This window comes from Macaca fascicularis, chromosome 11, assembly GCF_037993035.2.
Source record: "Macaca fascicularis isolate 582-1 chromosome 11, T2T-MFA8v1.1".
NCBI classification, from domain to species: domain Eukaryota; kingdom Metazoa; phylum Chordata; class Mammalia; order Primates; family Cercopithecidae; genus Macaca; species Macaca fascicularis.
Window position 1 is genome coordinate 50,409,935 of NC_088385.1, and position 21,834 is coordinate 50,431,768.

Below are 21,834 nucleotides of genomic sequence, written 5' to 3' on the forward strand. Positions count from 1 at the left end.
CAGCCTCCCAAAGTGTTGGTATTACAGGCATGAGCCACCACGCCCGGCCCAATAAGCCTTTCTAAAGCTACTTCAGCATCTTTTGTAAAACTGCTACCAAAGACATCCATTTTGTCACATCTCTAATAAAAAGGATTTGAAACCAAATTGCACACAGGAGTGCATTCAACGTTTTTCAGATGAATGAATACAGTGGCAAGTCTGAAGAGTTTAGTGTCAAGTAAATTGGTACTGGGGTGCTTCTATCACAAAAAATGAGTAACTCATGGCATTTTTACTATTGCTACAACAGTGGCAAATTTTTAATCTAAGCACTCTGTAGTCACAATTATCCTTGCCTAGGTTTAAAGCTACTTAAAATCCTTTTTGGACTTAGGCAGACTAACAAATAAATGAATGGGATTTCTAACCTAACACCAGGTACTGAGTTATGCAAAATTACACAAACATTACAAAAAACTACAGTAGAAAAACCAACAGAACATACACAACTTAAAGAGAAAAAATTTTTATTGTGATATAAAATGCACTTATAAAATGTCCACCAGAAGGCATGTAATTCTTCACTGCTATATAAATTTACTGGGAATACATTATTCACCATCGATATGATAATGCCAACTAAAACATACTGTAAACGATGAGTTATACTCTATAACAAATGCATCACTGATTTTCAGCAATCATTGGTTTAGTAATAATCAGTTTAAGACTATAATCACATCTATATTCTGGAATGTCCATTTGTTTTAATGTAGTGTAGTGGAATTTAGAGTATAATTGCACATAGATGGTACAGAAAAACATTCACTTCTAAATTATTTTATACCTTCGTGACAGGTAGTCTTCCTGACTGAAAATACCAGCTTCAGCTATGGTCTGCAACACAGCTCCAGGATGCTTAATGCAATAATTTGGGTGTATGTGTGTCTGTCTACATGTACACCCATGGAACAACTTATATCTTTAGTAAACAAGTGCAACATTGTCAGTTATTCTGCATGTTTAAATATTATAGTCTGATTATTTGTAAACAAACAAAACCCCACACAAATACTCTAAATTCTATTTTAAAAATCTGTCAACCCATAATTATTCTAATATGCTTTACTTACTCGAACACAAATTTCTGAAAGGTGCATATATTACCTTAGATAATAAGGTTTAGAAATGAGTGCTTCACACTATGAAATGTGCATTTCCGGTAACTGATTTACGCAGCATAAAGTTTAGATCAAGAAATTACAAATCCTAGATCCCCACATTTCATTTAGAAAATGCCTCAAAGTTATGGCTCTTGCAGCAGGTTTAACAGATCAAACATGAAGTGTTCTAGCTCCCTCTATTTCAAGTATCAAAGAAATATGAGGCTCAAAATCTCTCTAGGTTGTAACTGATAATGCAAAGCATTAGAAAACAGTTAAATGTGTTTTGAAATACAGTATTAACTGAGATTATTAAGGTGTTTATCTGTGTTAGCCTGTTAAGTACCAGGACTTTAAAGTCATTTTAAATCTGAGTATTTGCTCAGAAGTGATAAAGAACACAATTTGCCTATAAATGTATGGTTTTGGAGAAAAAAGTCAATCCTGATTTTTAAAACTCAACATTTTTTGTTTCCTTTTGATGATATTAATTTAAATTTCAATCTGAACATAAATTTTTGGCCTCACAGAGCATTAGATCATTTACTAAGGCTGTTTAAAGTCTTTCAATGTCATCAGAAATCCTGCAGTATAGAAAATATCTAGTACCCTTAAAGTTTCAGAGTGAGCTGATCTGCAATTTTAATGCTATTAAAAAAAAGTCAAATATAAAAGACTGCTGCAATGTAAAGCACTATTTCTAAAAATTGCAGACATGATCCTACAGTCTGACAGAGCTAGCACAGCTACTTGGAGTAAGCAACTTCCGGCCTTTTCCAAGACATACTAAGTTTCCAGCTTAGAAAATACTCTAGCCTGGTCCTTAACATATTCATTAAGTAGTATGAATACTTTAAGGTCTTTCTGTCCCACAAGAAAGTAGGAAGTTTACCCTTTGAGACATCAGACTTTCTAGAACTGGCCCAACTGTATAAAATTTTAAGAAGTATTTGTAGTGTAGAATCAACACTATGAAAACAGTGTGACAAAATTAAACACTATGTTGAACCCTTTTCTAGCTTTAACTCAAAAGTAGAAATCATGAGTTTTCTATAACATTAATTTTAAAAACACACAGAAGTGAAAAGTGCCATTTTCCAAAAAGTACAATTTTTTTTTCCCACTTTATATCAACATGGAATGATTTCAGTTCTCCTGTACTAAAAGCTGGACTTTTAAAAAACTAGTATTGCAATGTTTATTGTGATGACTTTAATCAGTAGTAGCTTCAGTTTCCGCTGGGCCCCTAATTAGTCTTCGAATTCCTCTTTTTCCTGCAGGACCTTTTGGTTTTGCAAAACTTTGCTTGTGTGCATGCTGCTTGGGATGTACTTCTTCATAAAGGAAGTCTGCAGTCAACTCATCCCCATTGTCTATCTCAATCTGTAAAAGATAAAATTAGAAGCACAACATTCAAAACCTAATACAAGCAACAAGCTGGTTTTCAGGTATATGAATGCTCACAAATAATACCCATTCCAGTAAGGCAGAATCAAGGACCATATGTAAACAGTTTCACTTTCTTCTTTTGGGGGAAGGGGCTAAATTGCTTGAATATATAATCAGCTACATTCACTTCCTTCTTGGTTCTTTCTTACTGCTCCAGTTTAAATAATATTTAAAAGTAGAAGCCACCACTATATTCTCAAGTTGCTGTGATACACTATTTATTCAAGGAACATTCACTCATGGCCCTTTCATCACTTGGGTCACTTGAAAGCCCTCTACAAGAGAGGTAAACAAACCATGGCCCAAAGGCCAAATCTTGCCCAAGGTAAGACTGTTTTACATTTTTTAAGGGTTGTTAAACAACAATATGTGACAGAGATTATATGTGGCCTGGCAAAGCCTTTACTTACTATTTGGTCCTTTGTAGAAAAAGTCAGCTGATCCCTGCTATAGAAGGTGCTACCCATGATAAAGTGATTGATTCTTAGGAACTTATAAAGCATGAAAGGTTCAGAACCTAAAAACACTGGTAGTTTTTAAGGACCTGTATTCATATGAGTTTAAGGGCTCAAGAATATATATCTTTCCCTATGCCCTATCTGTACTTAAGAAAATTAAATTAAGAAAACTGGTAGCTTAGTTTCCAAAATTCAAATGTTTATGCTTATTCCTTACTTCCCCCAAACTGGAAAGACTCCCATCCATCCCATAATTCACAGTCATAATGGAGACTGTAATTCCTTATTAATACGGAGTCCAGAAATAATCACAAGTATGTAGCTCTCGCAGCACTGTCCAATAGGACTTTTTGCACTGATGGAAATGTCCTATACATTCTGCACTAACCAATAAAGTAGCCAGTAACCACATTTAGCTAATGAGCATTTGACATGAGGATAGTGGAGTTAAGAAACAGAACTTTAAATCTTATTTAAAGTTAAATAGCCACATGTGGCTTACTAGAAAGTACAGATATATATAGAGATGGGGATCATGATAGGTAGTCCCCAGGCACTTAGAGGAGATCCTAAGGATTTAGGATGATAACAAGAAAAATAAATATTTTCATTTATAAATCACACTACATCAGAAACTACATAGAAATGAAAAGAAAAATTTAGCAAAAACTGAAGATTTTAAAATGGCTACCTTTCTAATTACATCCATTTGTAGTTGTCTTTCTACAATTTCTAGCAGAGGGCTCTTGCAGCTAGAATACAGCATCCGCTCTCTTATACTGCATGTGTATCCGGGCATTGAATAAATAAAAACTGTAAGTTCAAATAATAACAAATATAATTAGCATATCAATACATAAACTTCATAAAACTACATACATAAACTTCATAAAACTACAGCTAAGCCCTCTGGGCAAGAAATAAGTAAGCATATAGGGCTGATACACTAATAAACAAACTGAAAGTAACGTGTTAAAAACAATGTATCATATACCTATGGACTCTAAATAGTCTCCTTCATGGGAATGTTTATACAGAAAGAAATGGTAACGAGCTGAATCCTTGGGAATCCTCTTTGGCAAATCTTTTAGTTCTGTATTTGTTGTGTTGGCCAAAATTATAATTTCATTTTTTATATCTATTTCCTGCCAATAAGAAACAAAATATATTCATTAAAACCAGATATAAGGAAATTAAGTTAAAACATGTAATAAAAAGACTAAGAGATAAAGGAGGAACTTAGTTCTGCACTGTTTGACTTTTTCACAACAAACATTTACAAAATGAATTTTAGAAATCAGAAAGCATATTTAAAATTTTAAATACATTAAAAATAAACCCTATATGAGCCATAAACTACCAAAAAGAGCAGCCACTTAATAATCATTATACATCTCTTACCAACTGCACATAATTGAGCTGTCTGTTATTCAATTTTTCCAAAGCCTGAAAGGCTTCTCGAGAAATGGGAAATGCTACTCCTTGTAGTGTTTGATGCTTAGTGTCCACACCCACGTCAGTCTGTACCTAAGTATGACAGATTTAATTTACAAGTTTAGCAGTTAGCAGTATCCTATGGCAAAAATAAGAAAACCCAACCTCTATAAAATAGCATCATTCAACCCTAGCCCAGCCTATAATTAAAATTATTTTTCACATTTGTTCACGGTCCTGCTAGCATTTTGTCAACATGCAGAGTGCATGACACATCTTTATGACAATGTTGGAAGTGAACATTTGCATGAGTGTACAAAATTAGTGGGGTTTGGGAGCGTTTGTTTTTATGTTTGGTTTGGCACAATTTCAATGAGCTACACAAGCTCTTTAGATTACACCATTAGTTATAAAATTTTACTTGATAGAATTTATAAACAACAATCTACATACAGTATGTATAGAACTTTACTTTGTTCTGTTGGACAGAAAACGCAACACAAACACCATGCACTGAATTGAAAGGAAGTACAAACAGTGTACAAAGACATAACACAGCTCAACAAGTTATACTACTGCAGAAGTTCCAGACTTAAGAGATTTCTTTACTAAGAACATGGTGTGCATGTACTGGAAGAGGAGAAAGATAAGAAAGCATTCAATGCACATGTTTAAGATTTTTATACTTGATAAATGATAGCTAGCAGAGCGTCTCATTTGCAGTGTTGCAACAGAAAGTACAATAGAAATTTTACTTTTAAAAAAATGAATGGAGATTCTACAGCATAAATGATATTAGTTAATGAAAACATCATAGAACATATGCGAATGCATACCCCAAAATGATCCTCTGGGCTCTGAGTGCAAGGAATAAAACAAACTATCAAACTTGTAAAAAAAAAAAAAATCATATAAAAAGCCCTACTCAAATAACATGAATTAAAATCATATGACAGATCCTTGCTACCAGTTTAATATTAAATGATATTCAACCGTTCTCCAGACTGATTCCTATTAGTCTGTGACTCAGGCTAATGAATAGTGGTTTCAGCCACTTGTTCTTTTCTGTAAAGTCCCAGTAGAAATACAGTAGTTATTCCAGTATATTAGAATGGCTGTAGAAAACATATTAAAAATAATGATAAACTACAAAATAATATGGCTGAAATTTATTGACTCAAATATGCTCAACAGGTACTCAAATAATCATCTTCCATATATATCTCTATTCAAGTAGAGTTCACAGAATTTAATTTGTAGACTCTCCAGAAAGCCAACAAAACAATAATCTGCTTCAGGCAACCTTATTAGATATATTCTTTGCACTAAATGGGTAACACACTTTTTCTCTATATAATATTCAAAGTACAAAGTTTGCAACAGTTGTACTTCAACAGGAAGATTTACTATTCTGACAGGAAGATTACAGGAAAAGCTATTTATAAAATGCATATAAAGTTTAATATTCTAAGCTACTTATAAAATGCATATAAAGTTTAATATTCATTTTTAACTTTTCTTTTCTGAAAAGACATTAAGCACACAGACTTATCTCTAAACGAAACGGAATAAACCTAAGCTACCTAACTTCTTTAATCTCTAGTTACCTCCCACATCTACTAATTAAAAATATGGTATTTTCAAACACTTAAAATCGTGCAAAGGCTTTGAAGTTGTAACTTACCTCACTGATTTTAATCTGTCGTAATTCTTCCTCAGCTGCAGTCAGTGGGGCAGGGGAAGATTGTGATAGCAAGTATTTTTTATATCCATGTAATGATACATCTTCCTGCAAGTACAGAATAGACTATAATCAGTAATTCTCTAGAATTAAAACGACAGTGAGGTTACTTTAGGAAAAGCAAAATCATTAACAGAAAAGATTTTAAATTAAAATAAATAGCATTATGAATTTTAATATATTTTTACTTTAATCCTCAATTTTAAGTTTCAAAACTTTTTAACGGGAGTACCTACTGTTCATTTTATATGACGTTTCATAATTACTAAATAGTTTGTATGAGTTTCATACTGGCAAAGTGAAATATTGAACCTGGTCATCCTTTAAGTCTATAGGACAACTGTAATTAACCTTCTGGGGAAAACTGCCCAATGATTATCCAATAATCAACATATTCAGATTCTGAATACTATAATGATTTATATAATTTCTTTGTAATTATTCATGGAAAACTATTATAGTTTTCATGTCAAAAGAAAAAAATACTACAAAGAGGTCTACCTATCATCAAAATTTTGTGGTTTAGAAGACTGAGATTCATGAAATTGAGAAACCGGCCGACTTCACAATTAATGGTGAAGCAGCAATATATTCCCATCTAGTCTTGTGCTCTTTCCACTAGATTATATGACTTTCTGAATCAGAAAAGCTCTAAACAAACAAAAAAGTTCAAAAATATATTTCAGTGTTTCAATTTGTGTATATACATGTAAATACATATATTTACCATGTACATTAGAAGAATCAGTATGTTTCAATACACTTATTGTCAATGTCAAACAGATACAAATGAATAAACTCAAAGTTACATCAGGTAACTTTTATATCATATGAAATATAGTATTTCTCTTATTCTCATGTTTTCAGATTATCTATCTGAATTCATATCAATTACCCATTACCTAGGAGTTCTTCTTTAATCATTTTAATTGCAACATATAGAATCCACATAAAAATATAATACCTTTACTGTTCCAAATACTTCATCTTTAATGTGGCCACCTCCAAATTCCTTCTTCAGAGTTGCTCTTGTTGCTGCATACAACATTTTTTGACGAACCTATTCAGTTGTGAAAGTTTACTTAGAAGTTAATAAATGAAAACATTACAAAAGAAAGCACATTTTGAATGTATTAATATCCTAAATCATATTAAAAATAAAACTGAGCTGAAGTCCACCCACTATAATATGCTAAAATATATGTGTACAAATAACCATCATTAACATAGGCATCTAAACTATTCAATGGCTATTAAGATAGACTTCAATTTACAATGTCACTTTTTTTGTTTTTTGAGGTGCAGATTTGCTCTTGTTGCCCAGGCTGGAGTGTAATGGCACGATCTCAGTTCACTGCAACCTCCACCTCCCAGGTTCAAGTGATTCTCCTGCCTCAGCCTCCTGAGTAGGTGGGATTACAGGCGTGCACCACCACGCCCAGCTAATTTTTTGTATTTTTAGTACAGACGGGGTTTCACCATGTTGGTCAGGCTGGTCTCAAACTCCTGACCTCTGGTGATCCACCCGCCTCAGCTTCCCAAAGTTTAGGGATTACCGGCATGAGCCACCGTGCCTGGCCACATTTTAAAGTTGAAAAAAATATAAATTGTTTAAATTCTTTATTTTGCAAACTCATGAGTTCAAGAATAAAAAAATTAAAATATGAGGAAAACTGAAATGAAGTAACTTTGATAGTGACATTCTTCTCAAAGCTGTATCAAATATTACGAATTAAGTTGTTAAGAATCAAAATTCATGGCTTACTGATGGCACATACCATTCTAGGCGGGACACAAAGATGGAAAAAAAATTAAAGAGTCAACTAGTATCTATGGAAAGCTACCAAAGGTAACTACCAATTAACAAATAATTTCATAATCCTACATGGTCAAATCCAGTATTTCTTTCAGATAGAACATGGGGAATTAAACAGGAATGGGATGATCTTTTGAGAACAATATCTAGATAACTTTAAAAATAATTATTTTTTAATAAAATTCAAATTAATTTTTCAAATATTGGGCCATGTTCATATATTAATTCTGTCTAGTCTATTGTTCTATTTAGTCAATCTACTACCAGCTTTCCTAAAATACTTGTTTGTATGCAGGCCCATCACTTGAATGGTAGTGATTAATAAATGCATAATACTAACAAAATTTAATATTATGTTCAATTAGTTCTCAGATTTATTACAATTATTACTCTCAGGGCCAGGCAGTTTCATATTTCAGAAGCCCATGGAGTCATTTTAAAATTACCACAAATTAGGTTGGACACAGTGGCTCATGCCTGTAATCCCAGCACTTTGGGAGGCCGAGGTGGGTGGATCACTTAAGGCCATGAGTTTAAGACCAGCCTGGGCAACACGGTGAAACCCCATCTCTACTAAAAATATAAAAATTAGCCGGGTATGGTGTGACACATGCCTGTAATCCCAGCTACTCAGGAGGCTGAGGTGGGAAAATCACTTGAGCCTGGGAGACAGAGGTTGCAGTGAGCCAAGATTGCACCACTGCACTCTGGTCTGGACGACAGAGTGACATTCTGCTTTAAAAAAAAAAAAAAAAGAAAAAATTGCCATTGCCACAAATTTTTAAATCTTAAATCAATAATAATTATTTTGATTTCAATGGCAAAACTCCCAAATCTGAGCACATTATTCCTGATTCTATATTATAAATCCTAGGATTTTCCTCATGATCATTCCCTTCTATGGGAAATAATTATTGCTTTTTAACCTTTATTTGACCTAGAAATTTCAAAAACATCTTTCTAGCATTTAATGTTAAACAAACTATAAAAAAGTTACTTACATGAGAATGATCTGGAGACCATGCAATGAATATCCATTCATATCCCTGGGCATTCTGAGAATCTAACCTGAATAATATATAGCACGGTTGTTTGTCCTCCAACAGGGGTAAAACAAAGGAATCATAATCCTTATCCCAGGAATCTGAAGGCTGACTATATGATCCAATCACAAGTTGTTCTATGAAAAATTATTTTTAGAAAGATAGGTAAATGGTTTGAAATATCAAGTGGTAGTGTGATGAAGACTAGAAAAATAAATATATAGTCATTTCCCAGTTACTATTATTCACATCGAAAAGTTGAAAAGAAAAATGTGGCAGCATAGAAAGTAATTATGATACAGAGTATTATAAAAACTGATAACTTTTTATGAACATGGTTAAAATTTTAAAAATATACACAGCCTAAGAAAGAAACATATAAAAATGATCATAACAGTTGAATTGAATGGTCAAATAATGGGTGGTTACATTTCTACTTTCCAAAATGTCTGTGCTTAAGTTATCAACAAAATACATTTAAACTACCATTCAAAAGTATAATTTCTGACATTAACATTGAATTGTACAGTAAGAAATATTAAATAAAACCAGGTTTAACTCCTATTTATTTGGCCATAATGCTACAGATTTAAACATTTGCCTAGATGCATACACTGGTATGGCCACTTTGAAATGCTATTCGGCAGAAGTTGTGAATCTACTATGCATACAGAAACTCTTACACATAAATACAAAGGTGTTCACTGCAGCACTATACAGTAACAATGAAGACTGGAAATAGCCTCAATGTTCATCAATAAGAGAATGGAAAAATAATGTGTGGCATAGTCATATAACATTCTGTTCAGATTTAAAATCAATTATTGAGCTATCAAAACTAATTGCAAATGTAACATTTTCAGAAAAAGGAAAGATACAGAATAAGATGGTATCATGCAGTTTACGTGAACTCAAAGAGCACTATATGCTGTTTAGGGATATATGTAAAAAGACACTGCACAAATATCAGAACTCCTAACTGCAGTTGCCCCAGGGGAATGAGGTCAGAAGCAAAACTGTTTAAAGGGGATGCTCTTATACCACAAAAACACTGAATTTTCTAAAATGCTTGAAGTAAATATGATAAAATGTTAGCAGTTATTAATAAAGGGGAGATATAGATATTTATGATACAATTTTAGTCTTTGGAATTTTCCTTATCTAAAACTTTTCACAAAACAAAAAAGTAAAACCAGAAAATAATAATTTAGGAAGTAGTGCCATTTTCCTTCTGTAGAGATGCTAGTTAGATTAACTTTTCCATTTTAGATCCTTAACTGGTCACTTAGGAAGTGATGGTATTAAAAATTTTACCTCAGTATTTTTAAAATATGTTGTTTTACAATATACATATATTCCTATTGAATGTTATATGTAAACAAATGCATATTTTACCAACTATTGTGGTACTTTTAATACATAAGCAGAAAACAGAAAACAAATTAGATTTACTTCCAGTTTGTGAAAGAACAAGTTACTTTTCCAAAGCAAAATATTTTTAGATATTTAAGAAATTAGGCCGCTGGAATATTTTAACATATTCATTTGTGACTGAGTAGCTATAACAGTAGTAATTGTCCAAATTCAAATCTGCCTGATTTAAAAGATTCTCCCACTCAACCAGATTCCCTGTTTACAGAATTATTTTTAAAGGATCAATTTGTAGTTTGTTATATTCTCAGAACTTTCCCAAAACAAGAAAGGGTGATAATCATTTCTGTAGCAAAGGTTGCAATCAAATGGAGTAAATGGGAGTTTGAAATCCTTTGTTTGTATTTAAAAACAAACTTTATTGAATAATTCACAAGTAACTTTTTTTTTTTGATAATCACCTGTTTAGTGATTTCCATTCCAGAGATGGAAGCACTGACATTAGAAATGGACTGTGGTGCAGAAACTAAGACACAAAAAGTAAAAGAGGAAGAAGTCACATCAAAAAACATCTTTCTGTTTCCCTGATAGTCACATAATTCAGAAGGAAATCAGGGGCCCACAGGGACCTGCACAAAATATGAGGAATCCAAGTTACTGTAAGGGAAGATTTGAACTTGCTTCACATTAATAGTTCAAATCACTGAGAACACACACTAAGTTTAAAAATACAACGGCCACCACTAATCCAGGAACAAAAAATATTTTAAAATATTTAACTAACCATTTTCAATAGATATTTTCAGAAGTCTGTACTTTCCATTTCTGGCTCTGGCAAAGATCTCTTTAACATCTTCACTCGCTGTGGAAAAAGATAAAGAAAGTAAACTTTTTATACTTACATATAAATACTTTCCTATCTATATTGAAAAAATTAATTAGAACACAAAGAAAAAATCTGGAGCATGTAGCATCCTTATTATCAGTATTATAAAACTTTACCGCATAAAATAATGAAGACTGTATACAATTAAGAAATATAAATATTAGCATTTTAAAAGTATGTTAATAATTCTAATCTGTTTTAGCTATATAATTCTGTGCAGAAATAACACTGGGGTGAATATACTGAAGTTACTCAAACCCAATAATGAGCAAATTACAATTTTGAAAAACTTTTATTGCTCCTTTGAAAAATATTGAAAACCTGCTTTCATTCTCTAATTCAGTTTCAAGCTTATGACACTCCTTCATCAATTCACTTTCTGTATTTTCCCGTTAAAAACAACAGTAAATATCAAATATCCTAACTTGATTAAAGAAAAAGACAGTAAAATGCATTGTCTTAATTCTGGTTATATTTTTCTAACTTGCATTTCTCAAAAGCTAGATTAAAATCATTGAATAAATATGTATTTAATAACTAACGCTTGTGTTCCTATTAAAGCTTCGATTTCGTTCTAATTTCGTTCCTGTGTTGTCTATTAGCAGCAAGAACCACTATGTAAGTAGGTAGTGCTTGCTATAAGGCTCAAGCATGAGAGTCAATAACGACATATTTATATATCGAAATTAATGCGGATAAATAAAACAACGCTTTTAGATTTGATACTATTTTGCTTCTGCGTGCATGCAGGGGGTATGTGGCGTGGTGTCAAAAATCTTTAAGAACAAAACATACAATTAAGTGTTCATCTGGGAGAAATACTCGCTATTAACAGTAAAAGCTTGAGTTTATACTAGAACTCGTTAAGTGATCGCGAGTAACCCGGGGATATATTATTTGACTCTTGATGAGGTGAGCACCTCCAGGCTGCCCAATTTCAAACCAGGAAATAATGGAGGTCAGATATAACTGCACACTGAACTGTCTGCACGCATTACATGCAACTATACAGATCAGTTTCCCTTGGGGAGTACCTAGGAAAAAGATCAAAACACAAACACGCTACACTCGAGATTTCTCAGAACAACTCTCACTTTCCTATTTGGGGAGAAAGTGCGGGAGAGTTTTGGGAAGCACCCCTACTGATGTGAGAAAGATTCTGGCATGTTTCTTTTCGTAATCAAAGTCCTGTAATATTCTCCTTTGGATCATGAAAAGGAAAACTCGCCTGGCTCTCGACAGCGTAGGGAAGCCCCAGTCGCCTCCACTGTCCCAGCTCTTCCCTACCTGACCAAAAGGGGGAAAGTTGGGCTAATGTCGGCGACGGTGGAAGGCACGCCCCCTTCAACCAGGCCGCCTCGAAAGCCAATTTCCTTCGCTCCCCCGAATTTCGAGTCCATCTGCAACGTGGCGGCAGCAGGAACCGGGATGGAGGAGGACGCAGGCCGGGAGCGCCCGGGAAGCAAGAGCGCGGAGAGGCGCCGAGGCCCGGCTCGCCCCGCAAGACCGACTTCCGGAGGTCCAGGCCAAACTCCAGCCCTGCCCGTCCTGCAGCCTTCCGGGCTCTTCCGAGCCTCCCGGGAGCCCCTTCCCTGCGGGTCGCGCCGGGCTCTGTTACCTTGGATGCCGGTCTGGTGGGACATGGCGGCGGCCGCTAGTTCCCGGCTCCGGCGCTGAGTGCGGCGAGCGGCCCCGGCCGGCGGCCCCAGGAAGTGGCTGCTCCTCCGCCGGTCCCGGCGCGTCATCCGCCCGCGACCCTGGGCCGCCCCGCCCCGTGAGATTGACTGAGTGCCCGAGCGCCCCGACCGCCCCACCGCCCTTCCTGGCAGTCGGGCTGCAGTACAACCCCCGGCCTTGCGACCTTAGCTCTCTGTTTGGGGTTCTACTTCTGCTCTTGCCGCCGCCTCTCCCGCTTCTCCCTGGGGGGAAATGCCGCAGAATCTACACAGCTCCGTGCTCCGACGTCTGCCCTCTGAAGATCGCGCCGACGCCGCCATTCGCTGCCTCAGCGAAGGGATGTTTTAAAACAGAAATGATCATTTTACCAAATAGGCATTTTCAGCTTAAAAAAGATGTGCACATTATCTTTCTTGGTTTACTCTTCCTATAATCGATACCGTTTAGTGTAGAAGAGCCTTCTCCTTGCTCCACTGTTTTGAAAGAATATATTATAGACTGCCTTTCATCAAATTTTTCCACGATTTTAAATTGAGTTAATCTCAGACTGTTAACTTTTCTTTTCAGTTGGACACATTTAGAGACTCACTGTATCTTTCTCTTCACTCCAAAAAGAGACAGCCACTAAGAGATTAGCTGATTTGAGTATCCCTCTGTGGTCGATTATACCATTGCAAATCCTGCTCTGCTTTAGGTTGGCATTTTATTATTTAATCCAATAATTATTCAAAATTCACTTGGACAGATTTGTAAGGTAACAGCAGGTATTACTTTAAAATCTTTTCCATTCCGGCTTTTACAAACATATAGTTCCTGAAAGGTAATGTTAGTTTTGGGGGGAGTTTGGGTTTTTTTGGTACTGCTTCTCTACTGCTACTAGGTGAGAAGCTAGTTCTTATTTTTAGGGCCTTGAAGTGACACATATACAAAATTATAATCTAATGAACAAGTAATTTATTCAGGTCAATAATAAAAGTGCGAGTTAATCACTATTCAAATACTATACAATGTATTTTTAATGAGTAATTCACAGGCCTGCAATTGTTTTTCTTTACAAGGATCACAGCAAACAAGGTTATGGTCTATTCCCTGTTATCTGAGCTCTGTTTTTCAGACATATTCTTATATTCGGTAATAAACTAAATCTGAGTTTTATGACTTGTATGGATTTAAGAAATGTAGGGAGGAGTTTCATTCTAACCCAATTCTTCCTGACACAATGGTTCGCCCTGATTTACCAGTTTTTTACTACATCGCTGAGCAGAGAGAAAATTGCAGAGTTGACTTGCAGTGTTTTAACTGATTCATATCCTCATATCTCAGGGAAATTGCTTAAGGAAGTTGGCGTTGCTCAAGAGTACAGATGAGAAAAATATAATCCTTCTATATTCATCCTTGAGAAAGACCACCATATGCTCAGTCCTAAAGAAGAGGAATGTCTGGTTAGGTTGGGGCCACCCTGACAGCCACCAGAAAGTGCTTATTTACTGCCAGTACAGCAGTTTGACCTAAAAGCTTCAAGGGTGTTGGATGCCTTGCTCTGCTCTAGCCACAAATATTTTCCCACTTTTTTTCATCTATTGTGTCTCCATTTAGTGAACATTTGCCAGAGCTCTCATGAGAATAATACCTTAGATTTGTATGGTACAGTTTTCAAAGAATATATAATAGATTTATTTGAGTCCAACATAATCCTGTGTGACGGGCCAAACAAAATATCAGGTTTTATTTTTTAGCTTTAAGAGGTTTGGAAATTGAACCACAGAGTTGGGAAGTCAGCAGGTTTCAAGGCCAAGACAAGTGTCTGTAAGAAACAAACCCTTTGAAGACAACGTATGCAGATAAGAGCGTTTATTCTAAGGATATTGGAGGATCTTATAGATCTTGACAACCTGGTTGTCACCTCCGCTTTTCTCTTATTTTTCTCCAAATAGGATCTCTCTGCTTGTGCAGTCAAAATGGCTGAATATGGCTACCCTACACTTTCCGACTTGACAGGGTTGTAGCTGCATGCAGAGATTAAATAGCTCTTCTAAGTCCAAGTTTAAAGTTCCCAAGAGAAAGCATGTGAATGACCCTGCTTGGCTTGTGTCAAGTCATTCTTGGCCAAGCTGGCTGGTTTACCCAATGTACACTGCCCATGAGTGAAAGGCAATTATCACAGGAGGGGAGACGGATCTGGGGTGTGGGAAACAGGTATAGAATTCCTACTTTTTACAATTTGGTAGAGCTAATGTTTAGAACCTAAGATGGAGGCCACAAAACACAAATGCTTACGGGGTCAGTTAAATAACAAATGAATGAAGCTAATAAATGGAGACTGTGGCAACAAGAGGGAGCACAGGATCCATCTAAAAGGAGCTACTACTAGGCCAGGTGGGATGGCTGACACCTGTAGTCCCAGCTCTCAGGAGGCTGAGGTGGGAGGATCACTTGAGCCCAGGAGGTAGAGGCTGCAATGAGCCATGATCACCCCACTACACTCCAGCCTGGGTGACAGACCCTGTCTCAAAGGAAAAAAAAAAAAAAGGAGCTACTACTACTCAGTTCAATTCTAACTGACGGATGCTCTGTGGGAATTCAAGTGCAAGGTGACCAATCTTATGTTTTGCAAGTGATGTTGGAAACTGGGATTTTATGTAAAATCTCTATTTCAGTTATGTAGGAAAACAAAACAAAAAGAGAACTATAACTGCAAGTCAGGTTTGACCTATGAAATGGTAGTTTAGGACTTCTGACCTAGATCTGTGTGGTCAATTGCCAAATAATGACATTTTAAAATCACACCCTCCATAAATTCTTTTTGCAATAAAAGAGACTATGATGTGTGCCACATTAATGTGAGCAGTATACATGTTTGTGCATAGTGCATATACACAGGAATCTATAAAAAATCATTCATCCACCCATCTTGTTTCTTCTCTGAATTGAAACCTTTTTGATAGATTCATTTCTTCTTTACTTGGTGAGGTAATTATAAAGAGCTGCACTATTTGCATTAGATTTTCCTAGAGAAGAAAGCCTGCTGTAAATTTTTTTAAAACACATAGAAGTTGTATGACCAAGAACAACATTATTTAACCTAAGTCTCCATTTTCTCTTGTTATATGCCATACTCATGTCTCATGGTTGTCGTGAAAATGAAGTGAAATATGAGTTTATGAAGCTCTAACATGTATGAGATGCTCAATGTTTGTTAGGCTTCATATTTTGTTAGAATTAAGTATAGCACAATACATTACAATATAGTATGTTTCAAAATAATGTCATTTAAAACACAGCACATGGAGTTAGATTGAATTTCCAAACCTCAAAAGCAACAATCCAAAGTTCATTTCTTATGTAGGTTAATAAAACCACAATATCACTGGGCCCTGTGAACTGCTGTGTTTTATGTAACACATCCTTAGATTTATAAAGCATTACATAAGAAAAATAACCCTTTGGGTTATAAAAAATGAGGATCAAGAATTAAGCAACATACCTTGACTGAAATTAACTTTTATTATATGCATGGAATTATAACCCTCAACAATTCACAATAAACACCTGACAAGATTGCTAAAACTTTTCAGGAAATGGAATATATAAGATAAAATTATTTCATTCCTATTGGACTCAGTGTTGCTTGAGAAAGCAGAACAAAGAGTCTGGGTTAGGGAATAGTTCAAGCAAATGACATTTCTTTATTATTTTCCCAAGTAAAATCTAGACTGAAGTAATATTAATAAATGATACGTACTTTCCAATGAAAGAAACAGGGAACACTGGTTCGAAAGAATTGTTGATAATGATAAGGATGCATATTGGAATCAAAGTGCAGGAAAGCACAAAGCAACCAGCTTTTTGATGTATTATTTATAGTGAGATTTTCACCCTGGGTTGAAAAAGTGCCTTAGCAACAGCATCTTGAATCTCTTTCTCATTATCTCTAACATGTCATGTGGGGTAGGATGGTTCAAATGCCTAATCGGAATATTTGCAAATCACTTTGAACATGCTGCTTGCTCTGGTTCTCTGTTTCTCTGTCTTTGCTAGTGATGCTAATTAACACCCAAAAACCTTCCCTAACTTTTAAATAGCTTGTACAGGAGATATTATCTCATACTGGGTCCACAAACGGGGACAACCTTCCATGTCCTTTATGTATTTCTGTAATCGCAACATAGGCAACTCCAGACTTCCCATATCAGATAAATTTAGGGCTGGAATCTGCAATCTGGTGGGAAGATGGTGCAAGGGGGACTGTGAGCTGAGCTTGCATAGCAGGGTTTGTTTGTTTTGTTCAGTTCTGCTGTATTTTTTAAAATAAATTCAAGAAAGGCATTCATAGCAAATTGACAAGCAGGTCGAGAGGGCAGGGATGCTCAGTGAGATTACGGGAGAATTAAAGCCCCTTCACTTCCAGCCTAAACTACTCTTTGGAGCTGCCTGAAAATCATAGCCTCATGAGAACAGTAATATAATGAATCCCAGAAAAATAATTGTTCAAAAGTCATTCATTAAGATAATTATATTGGCACCTATGTGTTTGTAATGCTTTAATGATAGTTTTTGGTGAGACAGACAGTTGCTACACAATAATTTTTATTCCTTAACAACACAACTAATATTTTATTTGATGTGGCAAGGTGCTCAGGTAAAAGTTCGCATTTCTACTTCCTTTGCAGCTCGATGTGGCCATGTGATTAAATTTCAACCGATGATATGAAAAATTGTTGGGTGAGTCTTCTTGAAAGGCTTCGTGAGTGGGGCTAGATAGTGGATGATCCTTTTCTATTTCCCTACTCCACCTCCTCCTGTTTTCTGTTGGAATGAAGGTGTGGTGGCCAGAGTTCCAGCTGCTATCTTGGACCTGAGGCTATCTAAATGATGAAAACCACAAATTAGGATAGTGGAAAAGAAAGACAGAAAGAAATCTTCTGCCTCCTTGTTGACTGTCACTCTCCCCCACTGGACCTGGCATATCTCCCTCTAGAATTGTCTTACATTCAAGAAAAATAACTTCCATTCTATTTAAGCCAAGATTAATTACAGTCTGTGTTACTAGCAGCCAAATATATTTTGTAAGTGAGGCACCTTGTTTTACCAAGACTGTTATGTAAAAATATCCTTCATCATACAGTTCATTGGTTCATAGAGTGAAATTTTTCATAGTAGGTTAGTATGACAGGGATGCTGTGTTACCAAATTCATTTGATTCCTAAATTTTAGATTGCAATTAGTGAGAATTTGAGCAGCAAAGGACACATATAGTTTTAAAGTTGAAATTACAGCAAGTTAATCTACATTCTTCGCATGTAATAAGATGGTGGCAAAAGTTTCCTATAACTTTGCTAAATAGAGAAGCAAATCAGCTGAGACCCGAAAATATTCCTTTGCATAAAAGCAGCTAAATATGCCTTGGTTATCAGATTTAGAAATACTGTATATCTTTCAACACATATTTCTGTATTCTTAAAACTTTAATGAGATTCACTACTATAGTAAATGAAAACATTGTAAGAGATACATATATCTTCTGAATTTCAACATTTTTCTTAAATATTGACTCATCCCAAGGTTAAATAAAAATCCAAAAAGTATTCACCATCTGCACACACACACACAAAAAAAGTTTAAGATTCTATTTGTTGAGTAGCTTTGCTAAATAGCTGAATAGTACTGTGAACAGACATCAATAGTCTCTGAATTTATGATGTAATCTTACAATTCTGGTTTGTACTTCATTCTTTGTTATCTACAGGCTTAGACTTGACACTCTTCTCTCTTAAATGAGTTCTCAGAGACAGCGCCTAAAAGAGAAAACCTTTGGAAACAATTTCTCTTTGGCCTTTCATTTCAGTTATGTTTGACCTGTTGTCAATGGAGAATCAAGCTTGTTAGAGGATTGGGTGGGCTGGGATCAAGGAATCCACAGAAGCATGGAGCCTCACCCATCTTTTCTTTCTGTTCTTTCTCTTTACTCACTGCAACGCAGCACATTTTACTACAATTAATGTGCACCTTGGATTTACTACAGAGAAAGGAAAGTGAAGGATATGTTTACATACTAGTGAGAGAAATGTCAAATTCTTGTTTTTGTGTTATTCAATTATCAGGTTAGCAAAGGTTTCACAAGTTAACTTTACTCTTCCAGGTTCTTCTTGTTTCTGCTCCTGCATCCACACTAGCCCTTGCACTTGGCAATTTTGATCAATCTTATTAAGCCAGTTGACTTTAATCCTATACTAGGCTGGGTTCTTTTTAAGAAGAAGCCGAGGTAAGATGCGGTGGCTCATGCGTGTAATTGCAGCACTTTTGAGGCTGAGGAGGGAGGATTGCTTGAGGGCAGGAGTTCGAGACCAGCCTGGGCAACAAAGTGAGGCCTCCCACTCCCCATCTCTACAAAAAGTACAAAAAAAAAAAAAAAAAATTAGCTGGCTGCAGTGGCCTGAGCCTGTAGTCCCAGCTACTTGGGAAGCTGAGGTGGGAGGATTGCTTGAACCCAGGAGTTCAAGGCTGCAGTGAGCTATGATCATGTGCACTATACTCCAGCCTGGGCAACAGAGTGAGACCCTGTCTCCAAAAAAAAAAAAAAAAAGAAAGAAAAAAGCAGCACCAGCAGCAGCACCAGCAGCAGCTGAATCTGCCACTCAAGTTTCTAGATTAGAGTTTCCATTCAGGCTCCCAAGAGCACTTTTCTGTTTGGATTCCCCTGACTCACTGACTCCGTAGGTCCATCCCAGTTGCCTTCATAGTCATACTCCTACCAGCATTATTCATGATCCTAGGTGCTATTTCATTCAGGTTTTCTGAACTGGTTTTCTTTTCTTTTCTTTTTTTTTAATTTTGAGACGGCATCTTGCTCTGTCGCCCAGGCTGGAGTGCAGTGGTGCAATCTCGGCTCACTGTAACCTCTGCCTCCCCGGTTCAAGCAATTCTCCTGCCTCAGCTTCCAGAGTAGCTGGGATTACAGGTGCCTGCTACCATGCCTGGCTAATTTTTGTATTTTTTAGTAGAGACAGGGTGTCACTATGTTTGTTAAGCTCGTCTCGAACTCCTGGCCTCAGCCTCCCAAAGTGCTGAGATTACAGGCGTGAGCCACCACACCCGGCCCTGAACTGGTTTTCTTTCTCACCCTTCAAATCCTGAACTCTTTTTCCCTCCCTTTCTCTGAGATAACATTACAGTTTGTGGCCGGGCGCGGTGGCTCAAGCCTGTAATCCCAGCACTTTGGGAGGCCGAGACGGGCGGATCACTAGGTCAGGAGATCGAGACCATCCTGGTTAACACGGTGAAACCCCGTCTCTACTAAAAAATACCAAAAACTAGCCGGGCGAGGTGGCGGGCGCCTGTAGTCCCAGCTACTCAGGAGGCTGAGACAGGAGAATGGCCCGAACCCGGGAGGCGGAGCTTGCAGTGAGCTGAGATCCAGCCACTGCACTCCAGCCTGGGCGACAGAGCGAGACTCCGTCTCAAAACAAAACAAAACAAAACAAAACAAAAACATTACAGTTTGTTTCTTCACATGGTGTGCCAGCCTACATGAGTCTCATCAGTTCATTTCCCTAGGCAGTATTTTCTACACTCTTAAAGAAGCTCATTTCAAGGCCCTTCCTTACTCAGTGACTGTTGTTTCTTCCTGAACTGTTCTTTCACAAACAATAGCACAGGTTCAGCTAAATCACAGTTCGCTTTCCCTGGCTCTAGTAGATAACCTCCAATTCACTTTAGTCTGGATTTTGTTTCATTTTAAACTCTGTTTTTCCTTCCTCCCTTCCTTCTTTTTCCCTCCCTCCTTTCCTTTCTTTTACAACCATTGTCAGTGCCCTGATATTTCCTATTTATTCTAGCTCATTAACAGTGAAGTGGGATAGAGGGCAAAGATCCCTAGTAGATTTTCAGGTATATTCATACTGTGACAGCACATCTTAGATGTTTATAATGGAGGTGGACTAACGTGTTGAAAAGGACACAGATCTTTCGGTTCTACAGCTCTGGTCTGAAACAGGAATATGTTTGAAATTGTATGTAATTTTCATTAAAAAAAAATACAGCTCTAAGTGAACTGAATTGCACTTTGAGACATTTAAAGTTTAAGTACACATCAGAGAAGCAGTGTCTCCCCTATGGAAAAAGCTCACTTCCACAATTGCCTACTTGTGTGATGTTGAATGGGAGATGGTCAAAGGGAGAAAGAAGGGACCACAGCAACCGGGTCATCTTTGAATAAGAATATTATCCCAGAATTGCTTTTGGTGTTTCATCTTTCCTGGGCTGTTTCCTTCTATTCTTTTCCCTACCATCCTTCTAACATTATGCATATTTGTGACTTTCTCCCCACTGGCTTCTCTAGATGTTATCTCACCTAAGCCTGCTGGTGCTGGACCCTCTGTTCTGGGCTGCATCTTTTCTTTCTCCTAGCACAGCTAACTTATCCAGAGTCTCACTTGTTCAGAATACTTGCCAGGTAACTGGAAGCCAATCTGGTAAACTAATTCACCATGAGGAGCTCATTCACTGATTCATCAAACATTTATTGAGCACCGCAGCTCCTGTGGAGGTGTGAATGGCTGACCAAGGCTGTTCCGCTGCATTACCGGCATACAATGCAGCAACCTTGGGCTTTGGGGTAAGACAGTCCTGGGTTTGGATTTTTTTTTTTTTTTTTTTTTTTTGAGACATAGTCTCCCTCTTGTCCCCCAGGCTGGAGTGCAATGGCGCACTCTTGGCTCACTGCAACCTCCACCTCCTGGGTTCAAGTGATTCTCCCGCCTCAGCCTCCTGAGTAGCTGGGATTACCGGCGCCTGCCACCCTGCCTGGCTAATTTT

At 36.7% G+C, this 21,834-nt stretch overlaps 1 protein-coding gene across 4 annotated transcripts; it reads right to left on the minus strand.

Moving 5' to 3' along the window:
- Positions 1-492: 492 nt before the first annotated feature.
- TWF1 (twinfilin actin binding protein 1) lies at positions 493-13,058 on the minus strand. Of its 4 annotated transcripts, XM_074006657.1 has the most exons (11): positions 12,962-13,058; positions 11,242-11,319; positions 10,919-10,983; positions 9,045-9,223; positions 7,192-7,287; positions 6,171-6,275; positions 5,323-5,343; positions 4,454-4,579; positions 4,047-4,197; positions 3,744-3,865; positions 493-2,528 (listed from the first exon to the last, which is right to left on the minus strand). In XM_074006657.1, exons 5-11 carry the CDS (start codon positions 7,273-7,275, stop codon positions 2,358-2,360), a joined length of 780 nt encoding a protein of 259 aa, XP_073862758.1. In that variant the 5' UTR covers positions 7,276-7,287; positions 9,045-9,223; positions 10,919-10,983; positions 11,242-11,319; positions 12,962-13,058; the 3' UTR covers positions 493-2,357. The 4 variants fall into 4 exon arrangements, with proteins under 4 accessions (XP_073862758.1, XP_045221030.1, XP_073862759.1 ...); XM_045365095.2 differs by lacking the exon at positions 10,919-10,983; XM_074006658.1 differs by lacking the exon at positions 5,323-5,343.
- Positions 13,059-21,834: the final 8,776 nt, after the last annotated feature.